General features: G+C 38.4%; 1 protein-coding gene across 1 annotated transcript in view; it reads right to left on the minus strand.

Annotated features, from left to right (window-relative positions):
• brinp3a.1 (bone morphogenetic protein/retinoic acid inducible neural-specific 3a, tandem duplicate 1) overlaps positions 1 to 13969 on the minus strand; it is a 47467-nt gene extending 33498 nt beyond the window's left edge. Inside the window, exons 1-2 of the mRNA XM_072684362.1 lie at positions 13468 to 13969; positions 12674 to 12954 (exon numbers count right to left, since the gene is read on the minus strand). Coding sequence (XP_072540463.1) covers positions 12674 to 12903 — 230 coding nt within the window. The 5' untranslated portion in view covers positions 12904 to 12954; positions 13468 to 13969. The remainder of the gene's footprint in view (positions 1 to 12673; positions 12955 to 13467) is intronic.
• Positions 13970 to 15475: the final 1506 nt, after the last annotated feature.

Genomic DNA, 15475 nt, shown 5'->3' on the forward strand with positions numbered 1-15475 from the left:
ATAAACCTCCTCCAGAGAAATATATGTAATTCTGGTCAACTGCAAATAATGATGCTAACAAAGCACGCAACTATTATACATGTATAACACACTTGACTATTTTCACAATAGAAACAATAATATCTAGCACTCATACTCAATAATTCTAGCCTCTTGCAGTATGATGTATTGTGTCCCTTACGTTTCAGTGGTAAAATCTGTTTTCCATCTCCCTTTTCTCATTTAAACTGCCTTTGCATCTCCAGTGTCTAATTCAGTAAATCTTGCCTGTGCACATACTGTTTCCTTTGTTCATGGCCTGGAATGAAAGATGGATCTAAAGGGGGAAAATGGTTCTAGTGTTTTTGTGTTTAACACCTTTGAACCACTAGAAGTTGTGTTTCTTGAATTCTTAATCCTGTCTTAAGTGCATTTCCTTATAGCTTTATTAATAGGAAAATAAGCCTAAACAGAATGTATTAATTACATAAATCAATAACATTTACCTTTTGTGAAAGCAAGGTTTGTAAGCAAATATAGTTTCTAATTCTCACAGCCAGTGTCCAATAGGAGCTACAATGACTGTGTGTTCCAACCGGTGACTGTTTAAATCATATACTGTATATCATGCAAGCGCTTCAATGTCAATAGTTCAAGCTCTTCTGAGACTGTAGCCTCTTGCTTTCATTCATAAGGCTCATGTATTCTTGTCACAGAAAAGGCTCTGGAGAGACACTTTTGTTAGTTTGTTGCTTGTTAAAAAAACATTTAAAAGCTGTACTTTAACCACAGGTTTAACAAAAGTTTGTTGCTTGCAGGTTCTGTCGTAGCAACATGCAGTGAAGAGGCAGCTAGGTTTTAGATTGGTCTATTATGGATGGTTCAAAGATCCACCCAGGAAAATGTGTTTACAGCTTTAAAACAATAAGTAATAAGCATAATGTATATTGTTTCACATAGATATTTTATAACACACTTATTTGTCCAACAATAGCAGTTTTATGCCCATAAACCATTCTGTTACTGTTCCATTCCTGTCTAGTGTGCCCCCAAGGGCTTGAAAATTCTGCCTTAATAAATAATGAAACAGTGCCTCATTCTTGGTACTGGGCAATGTACGAAGCACCCGGTCCCTCTTCTCAAAGATCCTGTTTACACCTGGCATCTTCATCTGACTAGCATCTGGATTGTAGATTTTAGCCACATGCATTTGCATTTTGTAGTGAAATGCGTCTGGTTATTCAGACTGAAATCCGATGGTGGGACAGAATATGCAATTCACTTGTTGCGAGGCAATGATTACTTAGAGACGGATGTATTTTAAGGCGTCTAAGACCACCTCCTGAAATGGCTTGAGCGATAGCATTTGTATTTGTTTAAAATGACTCTTAGGTGTGTTCACACCTGAACTTTTATGTGGCATGGCTTTGCCTTTGGCTTGGCCAAAAGGAAGTGTGCTAGAGAGGTTGTTGTAAAGATTGTTGCATTAGGAGACGTCATAATAATGAACTTTTGGCTGATAATTAACTGTAACACAACAAAAGCCATTCATAGCTAAACTGTCTTGTTAGATAATTTTATAGCACTATCATCTAAAGTGGTCAATAAGTGTGTGTGTGCTTTCTATTATAATTGTTTGTTTATTTTTACACAAGTACATTAAATATGCACTAAACCACAAGTGTCAAACTGGGTTCTCTCTGGGCTACAGCACTGCAGAAACTATTCCACTTGTGTTAAAGTCACAAAAGCTATTGTAATTATCTAATGAGTTAAATCAGTTGCAAGAAATGTGAAACACTAAAGTCTGCAGTGTTTTGGCTTCCAAGGCCTGGCATCTGATACATGTTCACTTCACGACTGAAACAGTGAACTAACATATCCTCCAAGAGCTTCAGCAAACCCACAGTTTGCTTAAAGTGACAGTATCTAATGTATATTAAGCATGAAAAACTGCTAGCAGTTAAACTACAAATCCACAATCATCAAAAGTATTAAAAAAGGGTTATCATGTGTTTCGTAAGGGAAGCAGAATAAATACCTCTTAACACCACTAACCAGATACCACACTGAGAGTACATCACTTAAACAAATATAGTGAGCTAACAAACGAACTACTACAAACTAACCACACAAAACAGCAAACAATGCAGACCACATTTAACCACGACCAAAATTACAGCAAAACCTTGGGAAAGCTAGAAGAATAGTGTCTAGGAATCGTGCTAGATAAGCAACCCTATTTAGTTGTGATTCCACTTTACGCTCCAGTTCTGCACAGGAGTTCACAGGCTTCCTCAGTGATTGCTTAAAGCTCAACAGCTTTTTAAATGTGGTTGATTCCAAAAAGAAAAGTACATTTTATCTGGAGAGACAGTGCACAAAACATTACAAAACTGCACAATGATGCATTACCAAGGTTGCCTGAAAAGGTTAATATAATGTTATCTGCCCCACTGTACCAGTATCTGCAATCGACCCAAAAGTACTGATGAATGAAGGGTCTTGTCATACTTTTATTGATTGGTACTAACCTCATTTTAAGTAATCAGTATTATTTTGTCATGTATTAATCAGTTACTTAATCAGTATAAAGCTACTTGAATTAAAAAGCATTATGAATCATTATTAAGGTTACAGAGATTTTTTAAATAAGAATAAATAATCTATAGATATGTATGTAATATATGTTCTCTGTTAGGATCTGTGAACAGTGTGTCTGTTTGTGTAAAAAAAAAAAGCAAGGTCACCTGTGTATGTATAATACACATATATATATTTACATTTGTACACAGTATAGATATATAGGAACAAGATATTTAAATGATTAAACATGAAAGCTGTTAAAACAGTAACATCACTTAATAAATGTTTCTGTAAAACATTGTCTGGTTCAGGTGGTAACAAACATGATACATTTATGTCAGTTTACACTGCAGCCTGATAACTGCAATCATGCAAGAAATATTAATAATATTGCATTAGGAATTACAGATATCAGAGATGTGTTCTGTAAACTATGTATAATATATTTGTTTTTTACTACATGATGTTTAAGGAATTTTTATAAAGAGTATGTCAAAGACCCTGGAACGATAAGACAGGAAACATGGCTTTCATTACAAACTCACACCATTGTGCATGCTTACAAATGAGTAAATACCAAGAACTAGGAAAGCCGTTTGCTGCAATTCAAAGGCCATCAATGGAAATCTGCAAAAGTATAACACTAGTAGTAAATAAAAAAAATAAAAAGCTAACATTTTAATAACTATTTCAAGCTTAGACTGCTGCTTTAAAAAGTTAAAAAGTGACTTGTTCAGAAATTATAATAAGCCATTTATAATATAATTCAGCCATTATAATAAATTAATAAATGAATGTGAATAATCTGACTATATGTCAATATAAATAAACAAATAATGCATGTTGGGTGTGCTCATGAATTTTGTATCACATGTTCTATTAGACATCTTTGTGTGACTGCACTGTGAAATTGTCCTGCATCTTATCAGGTTATAGCTTACACAGCACATGCTAGCTAGGACTGACACAAACAAATGAGCTGATCAATTTATCAATTGTGACAAAAACAGTACAGATTAGGCTGATCATGTATGTGACCATGTGAAAAATGAAACATCAAATGGCACTAAAACCTAACTCGGCCAAAATCTTCTTAGCTAGCTAATAGCACATCACACTGAGAGAACAAACCAAGACGACCAAGATTACATAGTTTTTGTTACAATGTAAAAAATATGCTATAACACACAGCTTCGGTCAGTCTGTCTGTGAGTGCCGTACCCCAGTCAATATAAGTCCTCTGTAAAAGGAATTTTCATTCTGAGACAAAATAACAGGGTTGTAAATAGGCTTCTGAGCATCTGAGCATTTTTTGTCCCTAACAAAGTCACATACTTTATTATAAACCATCTCAAACTAATACTGAATGAATGCATTATTTGGTACCAATAAAAAAAGAATCTTGTATTGTTTAAGATTTCCTACTACAGAAAAAAAACAGTTTGGGTTGATTTTTTTAAGGCTTAACGTGGTCAGACCTGCAAAGCAAGGACATGCTGCAAGCCCTCTTCAACTCTGGTCTTAAAACACTGCAATGTAACAACAATGAAATATTCAAAAAGTTTCGAAAGTTTGTATCTCCAAATACGTCACTGTGTAAATGTTGTTAATATTCAGTATAGTATGCACATTTAACAATGTAATGTGGAGCGTTGCCTGTAAGATGATGAGAGCCAGCAGAGCTTTCTAGGCGGACTTGTGGTATGCTCGTATCCTACTTCCGAAGTTGAGCATATTTTGAAGCTGATATCCCTGTTTTGTAATAATAGGCTGGTTTTGCAGAAGTGGTCCTCCAAGACAGTAGTAGGGAAAATCCCTGGAGACAGTCTCTTGACGGCTTGCCATTCTGCACCTATTAGCAAACTGTTTTCGAAGGGGTGTGGCCCAGTGCCCAGTAGCTTGCTCTAGTTCTTTACAGTCCTCTTGAGCCAAGATAAAAGAATAGCAACACACTATGGAGAAAGCAATGTTTTCTCCAAATAGAACAGTTTGCAGATAATTAATTTGCAACACAACTAGGAAGAATTCCAGCAGTTTTTGAGGGAAAAGATTTGAGGCTTGTTGACACAGTTCTGAAAGTAATAATTGCCAGGGTACAGTGGTTAAGCTGACTCTAAACTTGCTTCCAAATAAGACGAGCTGCTTCCAAATTGTTTTTTATGGGGCAGAGTTGGTTTTAATTACCAAATTATGTTATTCAGTGAACTGGAAAAGGAAATACATGTCAGTATTATATTTAAATCATAAAAGAAAGGAAGCATTGGTCTTCCTAAACCTGAAGATTCTGATTCTGAACAGTTCACACAAGACACTTTACAAACAATGCACAAAAAAGCTCACATGAGCTTCCCAGCAAAGAGGGCTAACACCTCACAAAGTTTGATATTACATTTTTCAAGAGCCAGTGTAAAGGCCAAAAGAGACCTAAATACAGCACAAAGTTAAAGCACAGTTAATCAAAAGAAAATGAAGAATGTATAAAAAAGGTAAATTCTTAAAATTTATATACAGAAACCTGTGGGCAGGGCATAAATGTTATAACCTTCCAGGACACAGTAAATGCACTCTCAGATATTGCTTTAAAATATAGGCTGAATCTAAATATCTATTTGGGTTCAAGCAATTATTTGCCAATGTTACTGTGTACCCTTACTTGAAATATTTGGGACATTAAGTGTAAACAATGCAAATCTCATAAATCCCATTAATAAAAGTAAGTACATTTAATTTAAGTTAATTTTACATCTGCACAACAGTGCCTTTTTGCAGCCTCTTCTCAGTCAAGATTATGAAGAAAAGGAAAAATCTGTCACAATTCATGAGTTGTTAGTAGTTAAATAAAATCTGCAAAATATGACTACAGGGGGAACATACTCATCCAGCAACCCCCTAAACTCTCGGATGAAAGGCATTCCAACAATCTATCCTATAAACAATGTTGTTTAAACAATGTTGTTGTTGAAAAGCTAAAAGAGAACATTTTATGCTGAGCTACATTTCATGGTGAAAGAATTACAATAGGCCGAATAAGTCAAGTGGTTAATGGAGGGCTTTTGACTCAAAGCTGCATCATCAAATATTGATTAGTGAGAACACAGATCCCAAGTTCAAATTATATTACCTGAGCTGCTGTTCATCACAGCTAGGGTAAGAAAAGAAATCTGTTTTAGCAGGTCAGCTATTACAATCCTCATTCTCTAATGATATTGAATTGTGCAAAAACGTTTGGATTCTGTACAATTTCCATATGGAATTAAGTGTTTGGGTCTGTTAAGTGACAGTTTTGTGCCCCTTGTACAAAGGAAAAGGTAGAACATCCTCTGTTGAGTTTCTGGAGATGATGTGCTAGAAAAGGAAATGTGATCATTTACATTTCCTTTCCTAAAATCAGCTGTTTTTATTTCAGTGGCACTGTCACCTGGGAACTAAGGCTAGCCATTCTATAAATAGTAATGTCAACTATATTGATTTATTTGATTGTGCACATAAAAGGACTCGGGACATCAACTTGGTTGCACGCAACAGAGATAATAGTCTTTCTTAACCATTAGAGTGATGAGACAGCTAACAGCAGTTAAAAGCCCACTAATAAATTCAAATTTAATCTGGATAATGAACAGGGATTGAACACAGATTTAACATTCAATGTTAAAAAATGCAACTGCCATTCTTTCAGCCAGGAGACCACCATCAGCTTCCTGTTATGTTACAAAGTACATTTATTTCCTCATGCCACTAAGTAATCCATTTATTCATTATTCTTCATTATTATTAATATTCTAACTGGATCTTTTTTTGAAAAGTCAACTCAATGGCTATTTACAACTCACAGAAAGAAAATGCTTGGCCAGTGTTTTAAAGTAAACTGATTACTCAAACAGATGGCGCACCTCGCCTGTCAGCAAAGCTGTCATTTCTCGATTGCCAGTCAATCACACTGATAATGTCAATATTCATCCTTTGTCATGCAATAACTTTTTTTGTGGTTCATTCACTGACCCATGAAAGTGGATTAAAATCACTGTACCACAGACTTTACATTAGACTCCAATTGGTTTTACACAGATGAAAAAATTTGATACAGTTTTCAGTTGGCAGAACATCACTGTATATTCGTATTTTTTGTCATTTTGTCATTTGTCACTGTACAGTGTACACTGTACAGCGAAATGTGTCCTCCGCATTTAACCCATTTGGTAGTGAACACACACACACACACACACACACACACACACACACACACACACATGTGTTAGGGGCAGTGAGTACACACACACACACACCCAGAGCGGTGGGCAGCCAACTCCAGCGCCCGGGGAGCAGAGAGGGTAAAGGGCCTTGCTCAACGGCCCAACAGTGGCAGCTTGCCGAGCCCGGGAATCGAACCCACAACCCTGTTATCGATATCCCAGCGAGCCACCACTCACATGGTATATGAAGACCATATTTCCACAATGTAATATGGTATTACACATAATAAATTCACTGACTCTGTGAACTCCTTATGCAACCCCATAATAATAAAATAAAATAAAATAAAATCAATTTATTTGTATAGCACTGTTTACAACATTCTCACAAAGCAGTTTTACAGGGATCAGTAATAAGACAAGAGAACAACAAAACATAAAAACCTAAACCCCCTGGTGAGCAAGTCAAAGGTAACAATGGAAAGGAAAAATCACACCTCTGGCAGCTGAAAGCTAATTGATGCCTATGAAACAGGAAAAGGCTATAAAAAGATGTCAAACCATGTTCAGCATGCAATTTCCAACTAAAATGTTATTAAGAAATGCCTGTTAAGGGGATAGACGGAAGTCAAGGCAACTGCTTTTATGCTGCCCAGAAAAGCAGAGCAGAACCCTCATATAACAGCAAAGTCCTGCATCAATGCTTGGTCAACATGAAAGGTGGTGTACCATTAAACTGTGCAGCACTGCTTTCTGAAACATGACCTGCATCAATGAGTCATCAGAAGGAAACATTCCCTGCCACTTTATCTTTACAAAGGGACTTTCTAAAGCATGCAAAACAACATCTAGGTAAGAGTCATTTTGGAATCAAGTGCTGTGGACTGATGAAGTTAAAATGTAACTAAACAGGCACAATCACTAAAGGTGTATTTGTAGTAGCAAATTCTGGAAGTGAATGTGACACTGTTAGTCAAGAAAGTAAAACTGAAAAAAATGTGACGTCTACAACAGACAGATGTTCCAAAACAGACCTCAAAATCCACCATGAACTACTTCATGAAAAACAAGCTGAAGCTTTTGGAATGGCTTTACAGTCCCTGACTTGAACATCATTTGAAATCTGTGAGCGGATTTTTAGCATGCTGTGCAAGCAAGATGGTCCACAATTTCTGCAGAACTAGAAGTATTCTAGAAGAAAAGAGTGTGTGAACAATTATAAAACAAGAACACAAAGCTTGATACAAATAAAAAATAAGCATAAGTTACTAACGTTATATGGTGCCCAAACCTTCAAACATGCCAACATTACTTTTCTCTTTGGTTAGGAGTGCTCAAACGTTTGCTCACATATGTGACCATTCTGTCACATCTCAACCACTGTTCTCTGACCACACAAAATAAAACACCTCTCGAAGCAGAATCACAGCCTTCACTGACTAACCTAGGAGACCATTCTAAAGGAAATGGCTGAAGAACCAGTAGGTGTTTTGTCCTTGAGAGTGCCATGAATGCAAGTACAAGAACACTCTAGGGATATGCTTGTCTTGAAACATAAATAATGAGACAATTAACCAGGGCCTAACTCCACTACCCTCATTTCTGTTTCTCCCTGTACTCCTTTTCTCTCTGGCCTTGTAAATATCTTTCATTTTGTGTTACTTCTATACAGAGTACAGTAAGGGGCAGCTTTAATCATCATGGGACTATCATATCACAAGTGAAAAGTGCTTAGAGTACTACAGGCAGAGCAAAGGATGCTCCAGATACTTGCACAGCCCATGAGACCAATGCACAAGCAAAAGACAAGACCACTGCTTCATTTAGACTTTAGACATTTCTCAATAATAATAATAAAATAATAATAATAAAATGACAATAGGAAATACTTCAGATAAATAAATAACTACATGATCAAGACAGCTTTTTGTGAAAAAACTAAATATTATAAATAAAACATACAAAGGATGAGCTACGCAGGACTAGCCTTTGATCCCACAAATGAAAAAATGAAACTCTCTAAATGTTAAATATGCCATTCGAGGGCTCCTGAGTAGCGCTGATAGACACTGGCCAGCACAAATGGCCCTGCTGCTCTTATTGTGTGGGTACGGATTGCTTAGTCCTTCTCTCTCTCTGGATATACAGTGATGTTAGCCAATCAAGCGCATCTGTTTGATTACATATACCTAATTGAATGATTAACACTCTCGCCAGTGTTGCATGAGAGGCAGCTCAAAAGGATGCGATAACTGGATACACATGTCAGATGATAGAGGAGAATTAAAAATAACTAGCTTATAAAATAATTCATTTATAAATACAGATTCTACAACAATCCTCATCCACATTCAGTGTCAGAGATGAGATGCGTGAAAAGTACAGCTTACATATCAGTATATACAGTAGCCTGACATCAAGATTTCAAATGAGTGATTGTCACAAAGCATGCCTGCTACTGCACGTATTTAGGGTGTGTATGGCTCGGGATAAAAAGCTGATAATCCCAAGGAAACACTGAATAATCTTTATAGGACAAATGAGAAAACAGAGAGAATTGGATTCATCACAAGGGATGTCTGCAAAAAAATTGATCATGTGGTAGATATGTAGACATATGTCTATATGTCTATATAATTTGGAATATGCTAAAAAATATGTGAAAAAGAATGAGAAATGTTTGCAGTTTTTAAGTAACTGCAAACATTTTAATACTTGAATGTTATTGTTGTAAATGAGCCTCATCACATCATACTTAGCTATGTGTATGTAAAATACATGCACATATCTCTTCCCAAGTAAAACTATGTAGGTAATTAGGCTAAATGCAACCCTCTAAAAACTTTACGAAAAAATGAATAAATAAAGACATGCACTCACCAAGACATTTATTAGGAACACCATCCTAAATACCAGGTAGGGCCTCTTTTTGCTTACAATTTGCTTTCAACAGCTTCAATTTGTCATGGCATGGTTTCTGGAAGTTGGAAACATTAATTTGTGATTTTTTACATTTCCATGTAGCCATGATTGAGTCACTCAGTTCATCCAGTTTTGCAGGAACACTTCCATTGTGTGAATCAACACTCACTATACCACATCCCAAACTGCTTTTGGATTCAGATCCTGTGACTGTTAAGGCCTTCAAAAAACAAAAAACCCACTGTCATGTTCAGGAAACCCAGTTTGAGATGGCTTTTGTTTTGTGATGCTGCGTGGTGAATCATCATGCTGATGTAGATGTTACAAGATGGGTTAATTGTAGCCATTAAGGGATGCACATAGTCAGCAACAATATATAAATAGCCTGTGGCATTCAAGTGATGACTGATTGGTATTTACGGACCCAAAGTGTGCCAAGAAAACACTCACCACACTATGCATCGCTACCACCAGACTGGACAAATTCTGACGCTATCATCTGTGTTCCACAGTAGAAATTGAGATACATCAGACCAGGCTATGTTTTTTTCCAGTTTTCAACTATCCAGTTTGAGTGAGTCTGTGCTCACTGCATCCTCAGCTTTCTGTTCTTGGACGACAGAAGTGGAACCTGATGTGGTCTTCTGCAAACACAATTGTTCAGCCAAGTTACTATAGCCTGTCTGTCAGCCCATCAACAAGGCATTCCGGTCCACACAACTGCCGCTCACCAGTAAACCAACAATCAAGCCTTGCTTAAAATCACATTTTGTCCTCATTCTGATGGTTTCTGAAGATGCTGGCTTGTATCTGCATGGTATGGCATGCACTGCACTGCTGCCACAAAATTGGCTACTTGGATACTGCAATTGCCTGAATGAATAAGCATACATAGCCTTTCTAACAAATTGCTTGGTTAGTGTACATAAAAACATACACTGGGAGAACTTGTGTTTTATAACTTACCATTTTTCTGTAGTTGTTTTCAGGTCCCTGTGCTCTAAGGATGTGTTTGTTAAGGGCAGAATATCAGGGAAAGTAAACCTTGTACCTTTTGTACTGACATTATTCCAGAAAAATAGTGTAGTGTAAAAGCCTTTGCCAGTGCACAGGTCATGTGATGTGAAAGGGACTGAAATAGAGTTTCTTCACACATATATCCCCAGCATGCCTGACAGTTCTGTAAGGGAAGGGTTATATACAGGAGGCATTTGGGCTGCTGTGATGAAGTTTGCTGAAGCAAAGCTCTACTTGTTCGCAATCCGCTCTCTTTTCCTCGCATGCTAATAGCAAAGCTCTCTAAGCGCAAGGTGACAGTACTTGTCGGCTTAGCAAGAGCTGTTCTAGATACAATGAAAATCAGCAGTAATTCTCCCATGCAAACATTGTCGTGCTAATTCTTTGCACGCTATCTGAGCGCAAGACAGCATACACACTTCTACAAGTCAGCAGCGTCTCTAATAAGGGAAGGTTTGCATGCTTGGAATGAAGCAGGAAGAAAGCACCTTAATTTATTCATTAAAAATAAAGAACTGTATTCTCAAGGGTGCACCCGCTGAAAGCAGTGCAGATGGGCCAAAGTTGTGTTTTGTTTATATCGCTGACTGTAAACAGTAATTAAAAAAGCTCATAATCATGTGATGGAGTGAGAAACCTGAGGCACCTAAAGAAAACTGTGTTCTGATTAACCACAAGGCTGATGATAAACAAGGATGCCTTTAGAAATGGCACCCCGTGGCCTTGACATGTGCATAGAATGCAGGATTATGATACATTTTGTCACTGTTTTGTTAAATGACGTATCTCGGAAAAAAAAGAAGAAAAGAAAAAAGTAACAATAAAATGACAGTAAAGATTTGTAATATCTGCTGCCTGTAAGAGATTCACGGATAGTGCAGAGCTCTACGCTGCTTCACATAGGGTTTCCATGTCTTCAACCTGACCCACAAGAGGACCACAGACAATTTAAAAGGTCTGACATGCTGCAGCAGTTCAACCTTTTTCAAGCACCACTGAAAAAGTGCAAGTGAGCCTATAAAGCGGCCTTTTTTATTATATAAGACACATTCCTCTGCCATAAGAGTCAGAAAGAACTGCTCCAGAGTTCATTCAATACACTCCATACACCATTCAAATGCCAATCTTTTCAAACACTGTGACATAAAAAAGAATAGTCTTCGACAATTCCAGAGTTACAGTCTCTGTTTCCGAGAAAATGAGGCTGGAATGCAGCGCAGATTCTTCCTCAGCCCAGATCACTAGATGACGTAACCCCTACCACTGTATACACTCTCTTTGAAAGCTGAGCTCCTGTCTGGTATGTAGGTACAGACCCACATGCACACGCCAACACACACACACACACACACACACTGCTCCAGCACTCCAGCCTCCTAGCCCACCAGCAGGGGGAGATCCGGCATCTACAATTGCTCTCCTCTTGACTCCGATTTTGTGCCACTGACAGAAAAAGGGCCAGTGGAGCATTCACAAATGTGCCGTGATGCAGAGGAGAGCGCGTGTGACTAACCCCAGTGTTGCCATCTCCATCTGTGCCTGGCAGCAGAGGCCCCCAGTCCTGCCAAACATGCGTGTCAGTCAGCCTCATTTCAGCTGGCTCCCAGCCTTTCTGTTTCGCGCTGCTGTTACTTCATCTAATCCTCTGCGCTCAAACTCAACTCAACTTCTGTCAACACCTCACCTGCCACGAGTCACATATAATCATCTGGTACAGTTTTATTCCACACCACTAAACTCCTGCTTACTGGTTCTGCGGGCAAATGCGGTTTTGGATCACATTTTTGGATCTGAACAGCTTGTTTTCCAGGCACGTGTTTGACGAGAGAGCAATTCTGTCAATGATAGAAATTACAGAAATTACAGCACTTGCATCAAGCCCATCATTTCTTTGTGCAATAAAAAGAACAATCAAACTGGCGATGGGCGATGGGCGATGGACGACGAACTCCCAGTTGATCAACAGCCCAGTTACTCACCTGTAAATTTTGTACTTGGTGGTGAAGCCCTGTTGGTAGCGCTCCACAAACTCCGCAAATTCCTGAGAGTGATGAAAAGGCCCTTTGTCTGAAAGGAGCCACCCAAATGTACCAGCGGCATCACGGGAGCCTGCAGCGGAGGCTAGAACCCAGCAGTGAAGGCTTAGCACAATACACTCCCATGGACACATCAGATAGGCCAGTCTAAAAGCAATACACCGGCAGCTCATGCTTCACCCCACGACTCGACATTCTCTCAGGGCTTTCCTCACCTCCTGGAACTGCAAAGAGAAGGAGACAGAGATTGAGAGTCTGGAGACAGATGGGGTTTGTGGAAAAGATTTTTTTACCTGCTACATTTGACTAACTATCAAAGTCATGTGTAGATAACAACAGTTTAGGACTCTTTACAATAGCACTCTACATATAATGCTTAAATATCACCTCAAAAATGCAATGTACAGGTTAAAATGACACTCAACTATTATTTTATTTTAAACTACTTGGTAATGTTTACTTAACTGTATTATATTTTAAATGTACATGCAAAATCTCAAAGTGTTTTAAACAGGAAGACTTGTAGCCTAGCATGCACAGAACCAGCAAACCGACTCTAGGTTCACACTATTAAGTCATTATGAACCAAACAGTGACAGTAAATAACTTGCTAAGCTCAGTTAAATGTTTCTCAGTTTATCTACTTTCAGAATGGCTCACTTTACCATACGAAAACACAACAAAACGAGTATTTTTTTGAGCAAAAGTGCAGTTAGCTAACTGTCCTGTCAGCTCACCTGAACGTTTAGAGAATTGCAAAGAAGCGCGAGGGAAATCACGCGCACAGCCAGAAACCAGGCACGGCGGCGAGCACCTCGTCCACAAGTCCTACTGTCATCTGTAGTAGCAACTGTCCAGCGTTTCAAACACAGGTTAAAAGGGCACGCAAGAGGAAAAAGCTGCCCCGCTGTGGTCATAAAACCTGCCGTTTCTTCCTCGTCCGTTATCTCGCTCCTCTCTCACTCCCTCCGTCCAGGCAGAAAGATGCTTTACGGGGTCGAAGTCGAAGTTAGGAAGAATCCGTCAGCGCGGTCATGGCTGGGAGTTAGTGCTGTATCTGTTGTAGTTGTTGCCGAAGAAATGTGTGGTCATTTCACACGCCGTCCAAGCCACCTCTGGGACGGTAGTCTCCCGCGATACACTCCGTGAGGAACTGTGTGCGTGAGCGCCCGTGTGCATGTGTGTGTGCGCGCGCGCGTGTGTGTGTGTCTTGCGCTCAAAACGATGCTCCTTCGCGACGTCAAAACGACCAATTTATTTCTGAGGCGAGTCTACTTCGCTTCTCATTGGTCTCTCGACCACCCGTATTCCGACAATCCCCGCCCTCCCGTGCTGCGATTGGCTAGTAGTTCTCACTCACAAGCGGTTTGTCGCTCTATTTGAGTATTAGAGACCAGCCAATCGCAGCACAGGAGGCAGGGTTTGCCGGAATAAAGGTGGGTAAAAAAAATGAGACGATGTACTCTACACTCTGTAGTGTAATGAAGAAGCTTTTCAGCCTACCTGGGTTATGAAATATTCCTATTAATACTTAAAAATTTTAAAATAATAATGTTAATAAAATTACAGTTTAGAAAAATGCATTTTTACACTAAATGAATGATTAATAAACTTAATTTAATTACACAGGAAATTAAATGGACTGTTCTTCCTCAGTGGCATGACTCTATTCCCCACATTTCATTGTTGTAACCATTTAAAGGTTTTTTTAGCTATGTCAACCCAACATCATAATAGGCCACATAATGTTATATAGAGCTATTTAGAGCATAGCTAACTATCTTTTGAACAAAACACAAAAATATCAGAGTTTGGCGTGGCACCGTTTGCCCGTTTTCCAGAAAAGAGGACCTTAATCCAAAAGTATATATGTCTGCTCTTACCATTTTGTGGAGGCAGACACATTGGGTGCTTGTAATGTTGTAAGGTAAGACCACCTAAGAACTAACCTAAGTGCCTCACGAGCATCCAGTGCGTTCGCTTCACTGGAGCTTTATAATCGAGCCATCTCTCTGGGTAAGGATGTCCTGCTGTTGGTTTGCCTTCCACAAAACGGTAAGAGCAGGCGTAAGGATGTTTAAGTGGATGTTTTAAATGTAGCGCTGTCAGTCAAAGACACAGGTCCTCTTCTTTAGAAAGCATTGAATAGATAAGATAAGAGATAAAATAATCCTTTAATAGTCCCACAGTGAGGAAATTCTCAGTGTCACAGTAGAAAAAGGGATAGCAAGACACTCAGATGCAAAAAATGTAGATAAATTACACTATATACACAATATAAATAATAGTAAAGTAAAAAATCAATAAATATTTTTACAGATTATTTACAGGTAATTTCAAATGACTCTTAATTGCACATGTGGGGGGGGGTATACAACTATTATACAACTATTATACTACTAATTTTGTTTAATATTGCTGTGGTTGTATCGTTATCAACAGATCCGCTGTTGCACTGGATGTTCTTCCACAAAAGAACCAAAGGACACACACACACACACACACACATTTGTTTTGTAGAGGTATATAAAGGCGGCACTGCTACATTGTTCATCACTGAAGTAAACAATTAAATGCTGAACCTGGTTTGGAGGCTCTGTGAGGATTGTTTCATTGATGTTTGATCAAGAAAGAGTTATTTTTAATAGACTTCAAAAAAAAATATGATATGAACTTGATGTAGCCTGACCCAAAATATCTGTACAAATCACAAAGCTTCTCGGGAAGTGATCATCACATAAAATG

This window comes from Salminus brasiliensis, chromosome 7 (genome assembly GCF_030463535.1).
Source record: "Salminus brasiliensis chromosome 7, fSalBra1.hap2, whole genome shotgun sequence".
Lineage (NCBI taxonomy): Eukaryota > Metazoa > Chordata > Actinopteri > Characiformes > Bryconidae > Salminus > Salminus brasiliensis.